Source organism: Paracoccidioides brasiliensis (genome assembly GCF_000150735.1).
Source record: "Paracoccidioides brasiliensis Pb18 unplaced genomic scaffold supercont2.6, whole genome shotgun sequence".
In the NCBI taxonomy this organism is placed as follows: domain Eukaryota; kingdom Fungi; phylum Ascomycota; class Eurotiomycetes; order Onygenales; family Ajellomycetaceae; genus Paracoccidioides; species Paracoccidioides brasiliensis.
Genome location: NW_011371363.1, coordinates 1,763,094 through 1,782,874, shown reverse-complemented (window position 1 = coordinate 1,782,874; position 19,781 = coordinate 1,763,094). Strand labels below are relative to the sequence as shown.

Here is a 19,781-nt window from a genome sequence, read left to right as displayed (position 1 = left end):
TATCTTATATGTTATGATGGAACCTAGATGCATTTTGTACAGACTAACTTTGCGCCAACACTTGTGAATAGTTTAAATGAATATCCGGCCATGGATTCTATGGTTGGTAGATCAGTCTACCTGTATTGTGCACTTTCTAGCTGCAGGTGGAGGGTTAAGTGGATCGACCTCCGGGCTTGAATTTCTGTTACTCAAGATACAAAATACGTTCAGCACATTCTCAGCCCAGGGATGGCTAATTTTCATGTTATCCCCATCGCCCTACAAAGCACAGAGTACACGACCAGATGTGTGCAGAATTTACCCCGCGGTCAACCTGGAAGAAAGCGGATGAGAGACGACCGGGCTCGGTTGGGTGACCTGCACAGATCTTCAAGCGGACACTCTGCCTGACGAATATATAATTAGAACCAAAGTTCAACCGGGAAGTTTTACCAACTCATCAACAGATACCTGTATTATTTCGGCCAGTGGAAAATGCATGGGTAGTACTGATACCTGCTCATTTTTGCCTCCATAGTGCATGCTTAAATACAAGATCTGCAATCATATCTTGCAATTGCCTCGGGAAGCAGTTCAGAGTAGAGAGCTATTCATCACCCACGCCTACAACCCGCAAAACCCCTGCTTCCATCTCCTCGTCCCTGGCTCCATGCAGACACCCATCCATGTGAGGAGTCTTACGGGTCAGGAACAACCGCGTTCCATGCCGACTACTTAACATTGGATATAGATGGCTATGCATCTCACTTTCATGGGTAACTGTTGTTAACACAAATATGTTTTTTATGCAAATGACAATATTTTTCAGCCACTACGGAAGAGTAGATGTGACAGACACATGCAGCTAGTGTTGAACAAAGTTGCTGGTGTTTTACTATCACGCATGCTGGCTGAAAATCGGTGTTGATTGCGTTACAAAATCATTGGTTAATGAAAGGGCTTATATGTCAAAACCCTACGGGAGTGGCTATGCAAATATGACGCAGGATATGACGCATCAACCAGTTTGTGTCACAAAAAGCGAGCCGAGGTTGAAAATTCTACGATTAACTGGCTTAAAGCAAGACAGCGGCATGGCGGTTGACTCGGATAGTGGCATCATTTGTGCTTTTATTGTTAATCTGATTGCTACCGGTTTCTTGGGAGCCGAGTCCGGGGTATAATCGAAATTTCCATTGGTTATTTCTGGATTATTCGCAGTACTGATATCATGGCCATGGCTGCCAGGAGGGTGTGGAGCTTTCCTCATCTTGAACAAAGCTCGATCATTTGGCGGTCCATTCAGACTGAATCCTTTGTGATGTCTTTCATCCGCTTCAGATCTAAGATGCGGTGCACTACTCCACAAAGCAAATATCCATGCTACGAGCCTTGAATTTGACAGTCGGATGTCTGTTCCCAATTGTCAAACTGAATAGTGGGTCTATGAATTCTAGCCCTCCTACCCAATGCCGGTCGAATCGGGCATACATCAACATCGTGGATTGATTCCGGTCCCTGGATGATGAGTGAAATATCAGACACACCTCAAAGCCGCCAAGAGGGGTTGAACTGGAAGATCTTCAATCCAGCAGCTCTTTTTATGATGTTGCTTTCTGGGTTTCCGCGAAGGTCATATTATTCGTTTTCGTACCCCAGTCATTTTAAATATGAATTGTTTAAAATGGATCTCTTTCTCCCCCGGAATTCGCTGAACATAAAGAATTGGATATTATCTGAAGAGTTGGCTTGCATCAGTGTTTGCCCGTTTTACCTAGGTTGTGGAGACTTCTTTCAACGGCAATTGAATAATAACACGGCGAGCCGAATGCACTACACAAACCAAATGTCCCATGTCCAGAGCCAATCTATAACTCAGCAACTATTCACATTCCAACATCTTAATAGAAGCCCACTTGCCTTCAATACTATCATCTTCCAGGTACTCGTTCGGCTGAAGATTCTTGCATTCATCTTCCTTGCAGCATCCATTCTCCATTACACTTATTCCCCAAAATGGCTTATGTTCGCCCCGATCCTCCAAATGGAGGCCTGAGAGCATGGACGGTGGTATTAGGCTCTTTTCTGCTTCAAATGTCCTCTTTTGGATACTTCAATACGTAAGTATGATCTCGTTATACAATCATTGCTTTCTCGCCATCTTGTCCTGCAGAGTGGAATCATGCGGATATTATCATAAAATGGGAAACTAGTATACTGATATCCTTCAAACCCGTTGCGCATCTGTCAGTTGTGGAACCTTCCAATTTTACTATCAACATGTCATGCTCCCTGAAAAGAATTCATCTCAGCTTGCTTGGATCACTACTCTTCAGATTGCATTCTTTTTTGTGTGCGGGCCGGCTGTGGGAAAACTGGTGGATGTTTATGGCTCTCGACCAGTCATTGCTCCATTCGCTGTCCTTGCCATTATCTCTCTTGGTATGCTAAGCCTTTGCACGGAGTACTATCAAGTGATTCTGGCTCAGGGCGTTGCCTTTGGAATTGCGGTCTCTGGAACCTGCTTGCCAGCTATCGTGACGGTATCCCAGTGGTTCTCAACGAAACGAGGATTGGCTGTTGGTCTTGCGAGTTGTGGAAGCAGTCTTGGTAAGTAATTTCTAGTTTTAATGATGTCCTATTTTCCAGCTCCCTTTGTCACTTTCTTTTCCCATTTCCTTTTTCCCCCTTTCCCAACTTAAAATGCAGGAGTGCATCCATCATAAATATAGACCAAACATCCCTTTCCTTGGATATACATAATAATATTTGGTTCTTCAACTTTCCATGCTAATAGAAACAAATAGGAGGGGTTATTTTTCCCATCATGGTTTCTAGACTTATTACGTCTCATGGCTTTGCAGACTCCATGAGATGGTCAATGCTCGTTGTTGGTATAACCATGTTGATTGGTGTGTTGCTTTGCGACACCCCCTTTCCACCGCAGCACAAGTTGAAGAACCTCCAGAACGACGAGGAAAAGGGTCAGCAAACAGCCAGGAAGAGCTCCCAGGATCTAAAAACAGATGATGTTGATTCGTTTGGCAGCAAAGTTGGGGTCGTAGGGTTGGATTCGCTTAATTCTGCTACAGCAGCAGTAAACGGGGAGAGTAATATGAAGAAAGGACTTAATGCCCTGTTTGAACGGAAAGCACTTGGTTGGGCTGGCTTCGTTCTCGGAACATTTTTCTTCATGTGTGTGACCACTGACACGAATGTGCGTACATGCACAAGTATTGGTTACTGACTCGATTTTCTGCTACTTCTTAGGTGGTCGTTCCTAGCGCCGTTCAATTACCTCCCTCTGATGTCCGTTTCCAGTGGAATGTCCCCAGATCTGGCGCAGTACACTCTAACAGTAACCAAGTAAGTATCAAGTCCAAGGAACAGTCATGGAGGTGGGAAGGAAAATTATCTACAAGAGGAATTCCTTGCTAACTGTTGATTGCTAGTGCCGGCTCTATGTTTGGTCGGTAGGTGTAACAATCGATCCCTCTCTTGGAGTGTTTCCTCTGCCCCTCCTTGTGTAAATATATTTCTGTTCTGTTCTAACAAAGTATACTGTAGCGTTGGTCTCGGTGCTATGTCCGACAAACTGGGCGCATTTAATGTTATGTGCATTGTCACTTCCTTCACTGCAGCATCGGTTCTTGGTTTTTGGTTGCCTTTGAGCTATAGTCCCTCCACGACAGGTATATTTATCTTTGGGGGAATCTACGGGGTTGCCAGCGGTGGTTTTATCAGCTTAGTCGCCCCTTGCGTCGTGTCTCTTGCCAACAGCCAGCTGGAGAACCTAGGAATTACATTTGGGCTCGTCTGCATTGGTCTCGCGTTTGGGTAGGCTTGCAACTTCCCCCACCTCTTCCGCCCGTCTCTTGTCAGAGGCTTAGCTGTATTACTCCTCCTTTGCCCCTCTATTCTCACTCTTGCTGGAGGCTAATTTCTTTTCTCTTCTCTCTGATATACAGAGCTCTCGTTGGACTACCAGCAATGGCAGCTGTCAAGGACGCTGCAGCGTCGCACAGCTTCGAAGACCTAATTATCTTCACAGGGATAATATTGGCTGTCGGGTCAGTATGCATGATTGTCGCGCGTGGTATGAAAGGGGGTGTTAAAGTCTGGACTAAGGTCTGAGCTTATAGTTAGGGGTCTCCAATATCCTTTAATGCTTTAAGGTAGGACTAACAGGGTTCAGAGGTTGGTTTGGGAAAAGAAACAGACTTAAAATGAAACAAAGTGGAGCGATACAGGATGAAAAGGCGTAATACATGCAGATATGATAAACCAAGATAAAAGGGTTTAATAATAGATAGATACAAAAATTCAGTTTCTCACACGTACGCATCCCTATGACTGATTCCATCAGTGTGAACAAGTAATCAGAGAGGGAGAGCAGATCTTTATGCCTTCTTGAGGTTCAAGTTCTGGAGATATGTCGTGCTCCCCATGAGTTCGGAGTATTGACTGAAAAGGCGAACAGCTTGATGCACGGTTCCCTACAAAGAATGAAACGGATGATCGCAGTCATGGAAGAGCTGTGAACGACGAAAGAAATCTCATGTTACCTTCTCATTCCCTCTTCCTTTAACCCCGCAGTTTTCATTTGAATATTGAATTCAATGATCTTGGCTTGCGTATTGCGGTGGGTTAGCTTTGACTTAGCCACCAACCCATGCCTCTTCTTCTCAAAGAAAACTAACTATTTTATGACGTCAACCCTAGAGGAGAACATCCTTTAAAGCGGTGTGATGATAGTAGAAAACACATATAATTATTATTTTTTTTTTTTTTTCAAAGTTGAGTAGACTATGCTGCGTATTATGACTGTCCAAATATACAGATATGAGGGCGGGATGGCTGTTTGTGCAGGGAGAGCGGAAGATAACCGGAAGAAATGGAAAAAATAAGATAAGCTGAAAGGGAATACCCTTGCAGGTTCAGTGTTCCTTTGATTGTATGTACTCCATACTTGCTGCAAGCAGAAATGTAGAATGTTACATGTACAGTTCATTGCAGAGCGTGCATCATGTAACTCAAGGGTACCAGTTACATGCGCACACAGTACATGAAAATTGTCCTCGGTTTTTTACACAAGTTCCTGCCGTCCAAAAGTCAAACACAGATACTCATATCAAAACTATTAAAAAATATCCACCACAAGAACTCAGAATTGTGAATATTTCGACCATTGATAGAGGTTCAAATAAAAGAAACTATAAACATGCGGCTCAAATAAAGCTAGGGAAGCCCGGGCCGGATTTCCATGGGCCGTTCCGCGCTTAAATCTGGGAGAAGCCAATAGAGAAGTGTCATTTTTATTACCTCCACAACCTTAAATCCACACCAACTCAATCTGTGGAGATTGGTTCAATCTCTGCTCCGGATGAAAGGCTGTATATATACACTAATCACGATGCGGTTGCGGCGGCTGCCCGGGCAACGTGTGCCCAACACAATCATACAGATCACATGACCCTAAGTAGTCAAACCTCCATCCTTGTGTAAACATCAATAATTGAGACACCCGACTCCCCTTCTTTCTCTCATCCCACGCACCCCTCTCTGGAGAATTTCCAGGTGGAAATGGAGTTATCCGAGGCAGCAAATGTCGCATATCTTCCAAGCCAGGAGAGCGGCTCAAACCTTCCGATAAACAACATGTCAACCCCAACGCGAAGGCCCTCGCAGCTGCGCTCGAATAACAACAGTACTGGCACCGACAACAAGCGCTCGTCAATACAGGAGGTAAGCCCCAATCTAAACGAGAATGGAAAATCGGGAACCAAAACCGACCGAGATACCTCGCTAACAAGTTTCATTCGAATAAACAACAGCCAACGACAGCAGGGGACGAGAGCTCAAACCAACTAGCTCAAGCAGTTGACGAATTACTAGATCAGCTCCAGGATAAATTTGACAAAGTCTCGGCGGAGATCTTTGAGAAATGTAAGTTAGCGTTCCATCACATTTCCGATTTTATATTGAGACTGCTACAAGGCCCGTCAGTCCCGTCCCTCGGCTTCCCCAACGACCCCAATCCCTTCCCATGCTCTCCTGCACAAAGGCTTCTTACAGATATACCTGCATATGCTGTGTGCTTCTGGATACACACAGACGCTAATCTAAACCTTCTTTCTACCAGTGGATGACATGATGCGTAGACTTGACCAGCTAGAGGCGTCCCTTACCACTTCCACCGAAACACATGCGGCGACGACCTGATACATTGAAGCGAGTTTTGCTGTTTTATATTTCGCGACATGTGAAGATAAGATAATTTTATATCGCTTCTTCCATCTTTCTTTAAATCTAGGATGGGGAAATATATGATATCGCTCAAAATTTCGGAACGGCTATAACTGGGTTACATGCGTCGTGAAAACTGGACGTCTCTATCTTCTCCAATTGCGGACTAGATCTTGTTGAAAACATGGAGAGAGCGGCGACATTGCACACAATCCGGTCGTAATGGAGCTTTTGTCATTATGTCTCTCCACGCGGACTTATCCATAGTGGGACGTGTCTGACTACGGACGTTGATGAACTCCATATACAACTCGACTTATGAACATCTGTCCTGTCGTCGCAAATGTTTGTACTTTTATATTAACAGTGGGCTAATTTTTCATGGAGAGCGGAGGCATCTTTTAGTTATTTGATTTATTTCCTAGGAATTTTTCCTTTTATTATCTCTGTTGGATGTATTAAGATACCCAATTGATCCTTACACAAATAGCAACCTGAAAGCAAGCAGGGCACCTCGAGAGTCAAATCAAAACTAAAACAATCAAAACTCACAGAAACTCAGGGTGTAGATGATAACCTTAAACATACTTAGCTTCTAATCCTTGCACAATATCATAAAAGTTACGTTTCCCCTTCTCTATCCAATAATAAAACAGACAAGAAAATGACACCCCAAAAATTGTATGTACAACAATCCTTTCACAGCTCATCTTTCTCGAGCTTCTTCTCTTCCTCCTTCTCCCACAGAAACTTGCGGAGAATATTACTCCTCGAAATCAGATCATCCACCTTCTCTAACGCAAGACCTCCCTTTTTCAAAATCCCCTCCAACCTCGCCAACTCCTTCGTCACATAATCCTGATTTTCAGCCAGCTTACCCCACACCTTGACATAATACTGTGCATATTGATCCTTCAATCCCTTCGCTGCCACCTTAGCTTCATACAAGGAGCCGGCCAAATCTTGCTTGCCACCATTAACATATCGTACAACAATCATATCCAGAATATCAATCGTGCCAGCCTCTTTATCAAGACCGCCACCGACAAGGCGATGGGTCCCAGCATTCCTGTTGACATAAGCGACGAGGTCCTCTTCCGAGCGTCCGCCCTCGTAATTGTATGGACTGGTATCCCCCGCTGGAAAGAATTTGATCGTGGGGTATGAATTTACACCTTGTGCTTCGGCGGTCCTCCTTGAATTTTCAGCTTCAGCGTCAACCTTGGCGACTATGACTTTAGATTCGCGCTTGAAGTCATCCGCGAGTTTCTCCCAGATGGGCGCAAGGTTCTTGCAATCTGTAGATTGTTTTCAGTCAAAAAGGAAAGAGTGCAAGAAAGAAATGAAAAAAAAAATTGCAAGAAAGGGAACAAAAACATACGTCCACACCACGGCGCTGTAAACGCGACAATAACATGCTTATCCCCACCAACGGTCTTGGAAAATGTCGCATCTGTCAACATCTGCACATTGCTAGGCGGTTTGTGCGCACCCTTGAGCTTAACCCCCGCCTTCTCCGATACAAACTTCACCAAACTCTCCAAGTCCCGCCCGCCATTATACTCGATGGGCTGCTCACTCTTCCCATCAAACCACTTCAATGTCGGAAACCCCTGCACTCCAAACTTCCTTCCTAGATCCTTATGCTCATCCGCATCAACTTTGCTAATGTGCACATTCTCGTTGGCGAAGACGTCTGCGAGCTGGTCATAGATTGGGGCTAGGTTGCGGCAGTGGCCGCACCAGGGTGCGAAGAACTTGACCAGGCCTGGTTTACCGGATTTGAGAACCACTGAGTCGAAGTTATCTGGAATTAGGTCGAGGACGGCGGATTTGGCCGTGACGGGGACGATGCTGGTGAGAAGGAAGGCGGAGGTGAGGAGGAGGTAGCTCAGGCGAGTCATGATGAGTGCCTGTTGGGATTTACCACAGTCCTTTTGGGCTCCTTTTCCTCGTGAGAAATTTTTTTTTCCAGCACTGATTGAAATATCCTGAAAATGGCCACCTCCTCAGGAAGAGATGTATTTGTTTCTTTTTGGTTGTGGTTGTTGTATGGTTGTTGGTTGTTGTCCGTCAGAAGGTTTGCGGTGTTCGGAACCTATTTAGACCCACTGACGCATCCAGAAAATGCTCACACAGCGTTTCATTACTAAAACTACCAAAACCGGTTGAAACGGCCCAAAATTTTAATTTACTATTTATCGCAGCCTGAGATTTCATTTGGATAGTTAAAAATTCATAATTTATTGTTAAGTTTAGAGCTAAATAGCAATTGATATCTGATGTTCAGTTATGCAGAATAGCATAATGATACCTAAGCTCCGCCAGCCAGCTGCAGATGGTTTGACCAGAGGGCCACACTCATAATATTAATACAATATCACCAGGATTCACCACTCAATCCTTGGAGGAAATAACAATAGGCTTTATAAGTAGATACCGAACCGAGTCCTGTGATTGCAGGCAAGTTATGCACGAAACGGATATTGATCCACCCGAAGTAAGGTTTGGGTCTAGGGTTCCCTTTCACCTCCGTTCCGTCAACCACTTGTTCGTCTCCTCCCAAAATTTTGCATCCTTGAACTCCGTTCCAGCATTTTGAGTTGCTTGATAAACCTAGAAAAATCATCAATATAACCCAGCTCACAGGAAATGGTACTCAGGGAAGTCAATCGGGCTAAGCGTACCGCATCCCAAAGGTTGAAGGCCATGTCAAGGTTTCCGCTAAAGCTCTCACTATGTTGGAACCATTCTTTACCTTTAGACTTTACCTCAGCTCGAACCCTCGGCGACGTTGGCTCTGGTTGCTGCGGTAAGTCGTCAAGATACGTCCGAACAGCGATCCCAAGTCCACAATTGTTGTCGTCGATGAAAGGAAGGCTAAAATCAAATTAATACCACACACTCTCAGATGTCATTTATTGGTTTATTGATTTCAACTGACCTGAGGCCCAGATCAGTCCAGTCAGAACGTTCTCGGTCTGCGTCCCCATTCAGCAAAAGACTTGCTAGAACCACCTCAATCAAGTCTCGAAGGCTGGATCGGACAGCGCAGATTAAGGAGCGGAAAGACAGAAGCTGTCTACTGAGGGGCCCTGAATAGCCAATGGACTTGTGACGAATTTTGCCAATGCATGCAACTTGGGATACCAATAGATTGAACCTTTTCTCCTCATCTGATCAACAGGTTAGCATTTACAACTAGACGCAAACTGCTGGGAGTCATCAAACCACTTACTAGAACCCCTCATCGGCCCACCTGAAATATCCGCGAACAAATTTTTAGAGCTCAGGATCCCCAGTTTCAAGAGTTCAACTGCGATGAAAGTTGTTTCTTCCAAGTTCTCCGCAGGGTTGAGTGACGACATAGCTATTTCAAGTGCTTGGCCCCATTGGGTAAGCTGGTGTTTTTCATCAATATAGCCCCGGAGCTGTAGGAACCTCCACATCACATTTGCGAGAATTTCTGCTTTCGATGATAGAACCTATTAATGTTAGACAACGTTGTTATCTTTTCAATAATAAAGATAGGACACATACAGGGGCATCTCTGGGTGCAAACGACTTTGAAACAAAATTTTGGTCTTTCACGGCTCGGAGGGCAAAGGTAAACGGAACTTCGTCGACCTAGAACAAGTCAGAGGAAGAAACAATACAGAGGTAGGTACAGAGAAACATACATGAAGCTGCTGCACACTCTTTGGGTATTGGTCGCTTCGAATCTTCCACGAAATCGTAGACGCTTTCACCAGAGGCAGGTCTTCTTTGAGGTTAATAGAGCGTGTTGATTTCGGCTCGTACCAGGTACATATATTAATCGCTTTGGTCTGGTAGAACCGATGGAGAGAGTTGGCAAGGAGACACAGCGCCTGTGTTCTAATGGGAGTAAGAAGATCTCCCTGAAGACGACGATAGATTTCCGAAATCTCAGCCCCCAGTGGCAGCTTTATCAAAAGCTCGCCGGAAGTCAACCAGTCAGGAACTTGTGAGCCAATAATACCCTTTGACATGTAGAAGTATAGCTCTTCGGGCAAACGTTGTCCGATGAGTTCATGTAAATCATTGGATACATTCTCCGCATCCATCGGAGTCACTTTCCCATCGATATCCATTATGATATGATGTTTCACTATCATGAGCGCTCGCTTAAATTGTTCCACATAAGGTGGGTCATTGACACGAGGATCATCTTCTATTTGGCCGCAGAGAGCCAACGCATTACGTCCGGCTGAATTATATGTAGTCATTGCCTCCCTGATGCTAACTCTTTTTCCAGGGAAGGTGGCGTTTTCGAAAAGTGGAAAGGTCCGGAGGTATCTGGAGCCGAGAAGCAAGCAAAACTCGATGAATTGGTCGTTTGATATCCTTCCTAGGTCATCCTGGCATACCTGCCTAGAAATCCATGTTATTTGGAAAAGATCCGTATCCAGCCTGGTGATCACCTTATCTAGGTCGAAAAGGAAGAGATCTGAGGAACCGAAAACGACATCGACGAATCTATTTGGGCCTTTTCCAAGGTAGGCAAGCTAAGGAGACGCAAGGTCATTCGCAATCAGAAGTATTCCACATCGCGGTAGAGCGTGATTACAAAAATACCTGTGCCGAAGCTGCATATGGAGCAACGAGAAAGTCGACTCGCTGTTCATGAAAGATTCTTTGCAAGAACTTATAGAGAGTCTCCGGTTTTGCGCTTCCTGCATGGCGGATATCAGCGACGGACATGAAATTTGTAGATACCTCAAGGGAAAATCTCCTCACCAGCGGAGCTGAAAGCATCCACAACCTGATCTGCCTGTTGCTGGTCATAGAGCTCCCACGCTTGTTGCAGGGCACGGGTAGAGTCAGCTTGAGTCGAGAAGTCGGGCTCGCGCTTTCCAAAATCGAGTCCATTGAATACAAATACGCAGGTAATGCCGGCGTTTTTCAAGGCTTGGAGCTCCTTTTCGATGTTGGCTTTCAGAGAGAATGGAAAGCCCCCTAGGGCGATGAGGAGGGGTTCTTTCGTCGCATGATGATTAAGATGCTGGTCGAGATAATGGGAGGCATCGATGCCTATGACGGCACCTTTGAGGAGAGAAAGGGGGAGGGTCTGGGCACGACCGCTGGCCCAATCGTCGAAGGCACGAACTGGAAGCAGACGCAAGAGGTCGGGTTAGTTGTAGGCTAGGACAGTGGTTCGGTATTTTCAATTGTTACGTACTTGTCATTGTGTTGAGGTGATTTGCTCAGCTGGCAAATAAGAGGCGGGCGGTAGAGAAGCAGGACTCCGCAAGTCAGTAAGCTGCTTTCAGCCAAAGAGCATAGCTCACCGGAGTGGCGAATAAGTAGGTCCTCCTAAGGTAGCTCAGCTACGACGAACAACCGCAAGGAATTACTAAGCATAAGAAAAAGCCTTGGAAGCCTTGTTAGATTCCCACAATGTAGGTAGAAGGGATGGATTGTGGGGTGGCAATTCCAGCGCAAAGGCTGATGATAGAGCAGAGCACAGAGTTGTGATTCGAGGCGTGGTTGTTGGTTCCGATGAAAAGAAGAATGGAAGAAGATGTGAATGAGCAGTTGAAAGTTGTAAAGTTACGACGACCCAGTAGTGGGCAGTGGGCTCAACCGGGCAGGGCGTGGCTGTAAGCGTGCGAGAGGGACGGGTACCTGCACATACTTTATTTTGGTGTGCTTTTTAGCGTTAGGAAAAGTAGTACCATGTACCTGGTCTCCGGGACACCAAATACTCGAATATCTCATCCTAAGGATTTTTTATACACATAGCTTCCAATCCCGCTTTTAATCAGAAAAGGTAGAAAACCCCCCGGAAAGTTGTTCCATCCACAGCTGGCTAAATATTTGAGTCACATCCAAATGATCGACTTCATCTGTAACTAGAACGAAAAGTTGGATTGCGTACCGCGTATAAAGAGTTCTGTTGTTCCTCCCTGCCAACTATCAACAATTAACTACATCGTCAACCCGATGCAAGACTTCGGAGCCCGATGAGGGGATACAGACCAAAGAACCAGAGAATATAAAAAGCGCAAGCAACAAAGGAACTTTGAGAGTTTAAACCTGCCCCCTTGCTATCTTCGTATATCATTGACCATCATGGCGGAGAGCGAATCCACCCGGGGAGCTCTTTTGCAGCTGCCAGTGATCAACCTATTCGAAGCCACGCCCGCAGTTGGCAAAGCCATGATTGATGCGGCGACTAAATACGGATTTTTCTACGTCGATAGTGCTAGTAGCGATTTCTCCAACGATGACGTGGAGAGTGCGTTTGCAATGGTATGCCCTCCCCATCAGCTGAATGCGTGCGGTGAGCGGGGTTTTCATATACATATCAATGCATACCAACCCACAAGTTTCCCTTCCGAATCTAATATGGAGTTAGATATCAGATACATCGCTTACGTATTTTCAGTGCTAATTTGGAGTTTCATCTCAGGCTCGGGAATTCTTTGCCTCTCCTTATGAGGAAAAGGCTGCTGTCAAGATTGGTACCAATGTATGTTCGATGTACTGTGCATACATTCCATATTTGTGCATAGCTGGTTATCAGCGAATCCCAGCATTTGAAGTGAAGCTTTGTGAAGCTTTCAATTGACTAGAAGCTTTCCCCTTTTTTTCACCTTTTGAATTAGAACAAGGGCTGGTCTGGAATGCATGCAGAAACGCTTGACCCAGGACACCAACAGGTACGCCTCCCACTATATTCAGCGCAATCAATGGCATCCAGCTTTCTGGCTCACCTGCAGGGAACATATGGAGAGTGGAGGCTAACAATATATTACCATTCTTTGGCTTCATTGCTTGAAATAGAGGGGGGATTTCAAAGAGTACATAATATTCCAACCTAACCCCTTTTTCATATGCCTATATCCTACTCCATGCATATATATCTTGATACATGACAGCTAATAAACATCCATGCAGAGCCATGAACTTCGGCGAATTCAAAAACAACAAGGCACAACAGGAACTTCCTAAATCCCTCATTCCTCATGAAGCAGAACTAGCCCGCTTTACGAACCTCTGCCAAAAGACATGTCATCGCATCCTAACCACCCTTGCGCTGGGCCTGGATGTAAGAAACCTGCCCTCCTCTCCCTCCCTCCCCATGAAGCCAAAGATGAAGCAGAAAAGAGAAAGAAAAATCCCCTCCTTCAGAGTTAGAAAACAGCCCCAAACCCCCTCATTATCAAACTAAATCCTTTGCCCACAAAAACAGATCCCCGAAACCTGGTTCACATCCCGCCACGACCAAGCCGTCGGCCCATCAGGCTGTACCCTCCGCTTCCTCTACTACCCCTCCCTCGACTCCCCCGCCTCCTCAACATTCAAGCACGACATCGACGTCCGCGCCGGCGCCCACAGTGACTACGGAAGCATCACCCTCCTCTTCCAGCGGGACGGGCAGCCGGGATTGGAAATCCTCACGCCAGCCGGGGAATGGGCGCCTGTGCCTGTTCGGCCCGCTGCCACTGGCCCCGCTTCCGGCAGTGATTCCATATTCCCACCGATCTTGATAAACATCGGTGATCTGCTGAGCTACTGGACGGCTGGGCTGTTGAAGTCGACGGTGCATCGGGTTGTGTTCCCACAGGAGGAAAAGGAACTGCGGTGGCAACAGCCGCACGAGGGGGAAGGAAGCCGTGATAGGTATAGCATGGCATATTTCTGCCATCCGGTGGATAGCACGGAGCTTGTGCCTGTGCCTAGCAAGCTGGTTGAGGAGGAGAGAAAGAGGCAGATTGTGGGAACGGAGGAACAGCGGGCTGGCAGTGATGGTAATAGTAGGGAGAAGAGGCCCTTAACTGCCAGGGAGCATTTGGCGGGGAGATTGGCGGCGACGTATGGTGGCTTAAGGGAGGAGTATCAGTGATTCGTTGCGTTGCTTACTCTTTATTTTCTCTGCGTAAATCTGCTCCTGATCTATCTTCTTCAATCTCGATGGAGCGTCTACTGATGCTGTTCGTTTCCTTCACTTCTTCCTCTTGCATTCTAGAGAACATCCGGGAAAGAAAATGGGCCCCTGACAAGCTTCATTGAGCTAGATGTGCACCGCAGAAAAGGAAATTCCATTCTGGGATATTTATTTTAAGCTTTGCTTGTGAAACCTGGAGCCACAGAATTGATAAAACACTTGCATTCATTCAGCACAACAATCAGCCAGATATTCTGAACATACAGAAAATGACGCCAGTTCATTTCCTAGCATTTCAAAACTCCAGCACTCTCATAAAACATGGTAAACAATATCAATTTGAGAGACGAAAGAAAAGAGAAGAGAAAAGAAACCCTCATGCAAACCATCACCGCATTGGGAAAAATGAAGTTTTCTCAATAAGGAGAAAAGAAAGAGGGGAAATACAGTGTTCGATATGTTATCGGTCATGTGTAAGTACATAAGGTATAATAACACGTACGTCGCACACAATCCCACTCATATAGATGTTCCACCATCAACCAGCGATCAACTCTCTCCCTCCCCAAAAAAACTGACCTGACCCACTTGCCCTCCGATTATCCCAACCCATTTCGTTTCATTTTCACCCATTCGATGATAAATAGATAAGATATACTAACTTAGAATATAGGAAGTACAAAGTGACAAAACAGAGTAGTAAAATAGGAGGAGTAAAAAAGAGAGAAAAGCACAATTATTCAAGTGCCTATTCCATTTCATCGGAATCGGAGGTCGATCGGAGTAAGGACAATGTCATTGGACACTCAAACCATCGGCAGGTTGAGTAAAGAAAAGTTGAAAAAGCTTAGTTCAACAGTAATGAGAGTGGAGGAAAGTGAGAAATGAATATATGTTGGTGAATTAATGAGTAAGTGAGAAATAATGTAGTGCAGGTTGGCAGTGGTTGTTTAGGCTTATAGTGTTCAGAAAGAAAAACACAAAAACGGAACCATGGCAGAACAGCAGATTCAACGCAAAGAAAACACACAGGACAACCAAAATATAAGGTTGGAGGGAATGAAAATGAAATTAAACAGCATGTACAAAAGAAAGTAGAGGTCAAAAGATGAAGACATTAGAAACGGGGGGAGAAAAAGAGGAAAAAGAGGAAATACCAAATGCAAAGGGGGGATTCGCTATGTCAACTGCAGACCCGTTCCCAACCCATGAACAAAACGAAGATATATGAGCATGTACTGAAGACCGTTAAAGAAAGAGTATAAAGAAAAATGTAAACTAGGTTGCATTAAGCCACAGAGAACACACTGGGCGAGAGAAGAGAAGAGGAAGAGAAGATGAGGACTATGAGTGGTGGATGCAAATGGGATCCACATTCTTCATTAACGTAAAACGCGAAGCGTGCAAGATGGGTTCCTGACTGAAAAGAGGGAAGAAAACGAAGGAAATTCGTCGATATATATGATTCTGTACGGGGGAAGCGAGAGTTATGAGTTTCTGAGTAAGAAGCAAAGTTGGGAAATTCCGGTAGATGGTCAAAACGCAGTTTAGACAAAGGAAAAATGATATCATCATGTGATTTTATTTTTGTTAGAACAATGGGGGGAATCGCTGGTAGAAAAATGTAATTGTTGGGATATGAGATGGGAGCACGGCCTGCCTATGGAGTAAGGTGTTTTGAATGGTAGGGATTGTGCTCCCCGAGGAAAGTCTTAGAGAGAAAACATGGTAACATACATGATCTCTCTCATGAATGGGCCTGCTCTGATGGTCCTGGAGTAATGTGGCACCAATGGCGGTGGAATGCCCAGGCATTCTTCTGGCACTCTTTGCTGCAGTACTTCGTTCTGCGGCATCGGCGACATTTCGCAAATTGCCGCTGAAACTCCTCCCATTTGCCACATTTATAGTAGGCGCACTGGCGAATCCCGCCCCGCGCGTCATCCTTGCGGCATAGATTTCGCATCACAACGCACGCCCAATACTGCATATCCTTGGTATGATGTCGAATGGTGAATTTTTCAACGAGGGGGAAGATATTGAAATCATCGGGAAGGAGGTATTCTTCTTCTTCCTCTTCCTGCTCCAATGGAGTATGAGGTTGACCGGTGGCATCGTCCAAGAGATGAATATCCTTCCCCAACTTCAATTTGGGGACCAAGTGAGATTTCTGGAAGTAGGAGCGCAAATTACAATATTTTGACACATATGCCAAAAGTTGTAGGGCCATCAACACATCTTCATCTCGAGGCATCGCAGTCAAAACGTTTGGTGCAACCTGCCGATCCCGCAAGTAAAATGGGTAAGGTGTTTGTTGGATAACAGGAGATGCCGTAGGTATGGTAGTGGGGCGAGCGGGAGACAAACCAGTACCTCCGTTTCCGGGTTGCGTCGTCGTGTTTATGATGCTTACATCAATTGCAGATGGATGCGTAATGTTGAAAGTCTCTGCTTCGGGTGTATCCGATGGGTTGGGAATCGTAATTGAGTGGGAATCAGAACTACCGTCGAGCATCGAGCCACTTTCACCAACATTATCGATTTCCATTCCGTTTTGTACATCAACTATGGGTTCAGCAACAGGGTGGGGGGAGGGATCCTCTCCCATGGCAACATCATCGCCATTTGTGTCATCAGACTCTCCTGATCCTGAAGGTTGTTGCCGGATTGACGGGCGTCTTCTGGCTCTAGCAGTGAGTGATGCAGGGTTTTGATTATCAGGAACGGCATGGGGTGTCGTGGGTGAGTCGGGTTGAGAGTTAAGCCCTGGCTGCAGGCCTGGAACCATCGACGGCAACCTGTCTGCATCACGAACTGGTCTCATTCCAAAGCCATCAGTGCCATCCACAGGAGGTAGAGCAGTAGCAAGAGGCTGCATAATTCGATGGCGATGTGTTCCTGGCTGATGACGGCCTTCATGTGTTCGGTGGCTGCGAGCATCGCGGGGAAAGGTCGTACGTTCTGGGGGGGATGTCAAGACGAGTTGAGGAGAGGGGGTGATATCCATTGCCTCAGACTCCCCGGGCTGAGAGTCTTGGGAATAGGGATGAGGGATCTCAATGGACGGTGGTGGTGCTTGTCGACGAGTAGTGCGGTGGTCTGAAGTAGTGGGGGCCCTGTCGAAGAAAGATGAACGATTGCCCTGATTGTGTGATCGGGATGAAGGCTTGTTGGTTCTGGAGCAGTTTCTTTGGGCTTCTGCATCCGCACGTGCCCTTATCTTATCGACAACGCGAATGTAGTTATCGAGAATTGTGGCCACCACAGGCACAATATCTGCCTCAACCACTCTCGTCCTCACGTTCTCTGTACCACGAACTCCGATATTGACGACACATTGGAAAGCCAGATTCCATTTCCACATTTCCATCAAGTCCTTGCTTCTCCCTTCCTTGAGAATGCATACTAGCTGCTCTATCCCGCCATCCACGGTCAGAATATCACGAATCCTGGCAGACGATGTGGTGAGGTAGGCGAGGTGGTTCAGGGAGTTAATGAGCGGTAGTGTTGACGTGCAATCGAGGGCGCGTCGGTCGTAAAGCGTAGTCGTAATGTTGACAGCCGCCTTGTTGACGTTCGGAATGCTGAAATTTACTTCCCGCATGATGATGGTGGATGGTAGATGTCACTGTACCAAGTTGAAACCTGAGATATAGATAAGATGTAAACCTGAGGGAGGTCTTAGTTTGATCGTGATTTGTCTGAAAAAATTATTTCAGGATTGGAGAGACCGTACTTGTGTAAAGGATTAAACACTAAGTAACGCTTCTAAGGATAAGTGGACTGGATGGGCCAATCTACATCAGACTGAAGGGGGGTGTTCGGAGAAACACTGGGGTTGTAAGATCCGTGATGCTTTTATATGTATTCTGGCGATAGTCCGGAGGAAGCGGGGGGAGGGGAATTTCGATGGGCGAAGACGGGGAAAAAAAGCCGTTGTAAAACTCAAAACCTAGAGGAGCGCGGGATGGGAGATCATTATATGGAGTAGACGCTGGTTGCAAAACGCGCAAGATCGAATTTGGAAGACGAGATTGGCCTTATGGCGATGGAGGACGGGGGTTGACTCTACTTTTCAAGATTTGTTAACAAGAGGATATTGGATGACTTCCAGACATCAGGTGGTTTATGGGCAAAAGAGCTCTTCGGCACTAGCAACTCCGTCACGAAGGTGGCGAGATCCTCAGTGGAAAAAAAAAAAAAAAAAAAAAAAAAAAAAGGGGACGGCAAAAACAAAAACGTAGGATAGCCAACACGATGAAGGTTCCAAAAATGAAAACCAGGGACAGTTAAATGATATACTGACCTAAAATCGATGGATTGTTGGGATGATGAGAACAGGGGTAGACGGTGGAAATTTCCCTTCTAAAGCAAGGGACTGTCTAACGAACCGGGGATTAGGGGAGTAAAAATGCGAGAAAAAACGACCATCATGACATAGACGTGGAGGAAGGGTATCTGAAGAGAGGCTAAAAACGCATAGTAAGGGGAAAGAGAAGAGAATAGAAGGAGAGTAGATGCGGAAGACGTAAAGATTGGGTGATGGTTTGGATGGAGGTTTGAGTGAAGAGAAAGAAGAATGTGAGAAGAGAAGTTGGAAGTGGAAGTTGGTCTGGCTCTGACTCTGGCTCTGGCTTGGGCTTGGGCTTGGGCTTGGGCTTGGGGTTTGGGGTTTGGGGTTTTGGGGTTTGGGGCTTGGGGCTTGGGGCTTGGGGGTTTGGGGTTTGGGGTTTGGGGTTTGGGGTCTGGGTTTGGGCATTGGGCATTGGGCTTGGGCTGAAGGAGGAGAGAGACAAAGCCTGAGGAAGCCTTGGCTCTTGGCTTGCCCTCTTTCAGGCGCGGCCGGAGGCGAAAGAACCCGGGCTGGACACGGTGGCTGGGCAAAAGCCAGTTAACCAACCTAGTTTAACTACAGAGTTACCTACATAAAACTATAAGTTATGGCTGATGACTGATGGCTTAGCTAAGGGCCTGGCATCTTTCCGCAAGTTCCACTCTCCGTTTAAATTATCTATCTATCTTTACCCGTCCCAATGACCTCTTGTGAGCCACTGAGTCCCGAAGAAGCTTTTGCAGTTAGCTTTGTGAAGAGATAGAGAGCATAACCAACTACCCCTTTCCCTCCCAAACCGGATTCGATAACTTGAGAAGCGCATTCTGACAACAGAGTGCATCGAGCAACAGCAGCAACGGCAACATGAGAACCACCCTCGTCATGAAAACGGGTATCACAATAAAACCCGCCCCGTTGATTCCGTTTCTTGATATGTTACATACTACTACTACTACTACTACTACTACTACTACTACTACTAGCACAACCAGCACTGAGTCTGGTTAAGTAGATTTGAGAATGAAAAATCTGCCCGGTGTTTATCCCCAGAGCAAGACTGGGAGATTTAACATGGCTATTTATTTAGGTTACCTTCTTGCGCAGTTCACAAAATCAAGAAACCAGAAACCAATACTTCGCGAGAGAGCTAAGTAGATAGAACCACTCTATATATCACGCACCCCTTCACCATAGCTGCTTTTCTACAACATTCGTCCGCCCCAAATCCCAAATCCCATCTCGTCTCGCCCAATATCCGTAAGAAACCTGCCTATTGTTCAAAAGTTTTGCCACAGCAACATCTGGTTT

At 45.9% G+C, this 19,781-nt stretch overlaps 6 protein-coding genes across 6 annotated transcripts; 3 read left to right on the top strand and 3 right to left on the bottom strand.

Annotated features, from left to right (window-relative positions):
• Positions 1 to 1,998: 1,998 nt before the first annotated feature.
• PADG_05630 (uncharacterized protein) lies at positions 1,999 to 4,116 on the top strand (the record flags this gene model as incomplete). Its single annotated transcript, XM_010762522.1, has 7 exons — positions 1,999 to 2,102; positions 2,234 to 2,592; positions 2,790 to 3,177; positions 3,253 to 3,348; positions 3,435 to 3,455; positions 3,550 to 3,819; positions 3,951 to 4,116. 7 exons carry the CDS (start codon positions 1,999 to 2,001, stop codon positions 4,114 to 4,116), a joined length of 1,404 nt encoding a protein of 467 aa, XP_010760824.1.
• Positions 4,117 to 5,565: 1,449 nt separating this feature from the next.
• On the top strand, positions 5,566 to 6,204 carry PADG_05629 (uncharacterized protein; the record flags this gene model as incomplete). Its single annotated transcript, XM_010762775.1, has 3 exons — positions 5,566 to 5,727; positions 5,817 to 5,928; positions 6,125 to 6,204. 3 exons carry the CDS (start codon positions 5,566 to 5,568, stop codon positions 6,202 to 6,204), a joined length of 354 nt encoding a protein of 117 aa, XP_010761077.1.
• Positions 6,205 to 6,927: 723 nt separating this feature from the next.
• Positions 6,928 to 8,132, bottom strand: PADG_05628 (protein disulfide-isomerase domain; the record flags this gene model as incomplete). Its single annotated transcript, XM_010762774.1, has 2 exons — positions 6,928 to 7,526; positions 7,610 to 8,132. 2 exons carry the CDS (start codon positions 8,130 to 8,132, stop codon positions 6,928 to 6,930), a joined length of 1,122 nt encoding a protein of 373 aa, XP_010761076.1.
• A 622-nt stretch (positions 8,133 to 8,754) lies between these two features.
• Positions 8,755 to 11,435, bottom strand: PADG_05627 (uncharacterized protein; the record flags this gene model as incomplete). The annotated part of the gene is made up of 9 exons (XM_010762773.1): positions 8,755 to 8,844; positions 8,916 to 9,108; positions 9,173 to 9,404; positions 9,467 to 9,713; positions 9,769 to 9,855; positions 9,909 to 10,754; positions 10,825 to 10,922; positions 10,987 to 11,355; positions 11,429 to 11,435. The coding sequence occupies 9 exons, from the start codon at positions 11,433 to 11,435 to the stop codon at positions 8,755 to 8,757; spliced, it is 2,169 nt and encodes a 722-aa protein (XP_010761075.1).
• Positions 11,436 to 12,321: 886 nt separating this feature from the next.
• PADG_05626 (uncharacterized protein) lies at positions 12,322 to 14,098 on the top strand (the record flags this gene model as incomplete). The annotated part of the gene is made up of 6 exons (XM_010762772.1): positions 12,322 to 12,501; positions 12,662 to 12,721; positions 12,858 to 12,911; positions 13,036 to 13,052; positions 13,150 to 13,300; positions 13,445 to 14,098. 6 exons carry the CDS (start codon positions 12,322 to 12,324, stop codon positions 14,096 to 14,098), a joined length of 1,116 nt encoding a protein of 371 aa, XP_010761074.1.
• Positions 14,099 to 15,887: 1,789 nt separating this feature from the next.
• On the bottom strand, positions 15,888 to 17,744 carry PADG_05625 (uncharacterized protein; the record flags this gene model as incomplete). Its single annotated transcript, XM_010762771.1, has 1 exon — positions 15,888 to 17,744. One exon carries the CDS (start codon positions 17,742 to 17,744, stop codon positions 15,888 to 15,890), a length of 1,857 nt encoding a protein of 618 aa, XP_010761073.1.
• Between the last annotated feature and the right edge of the window lie 2,037 nt (positions 17,745 to 19,781).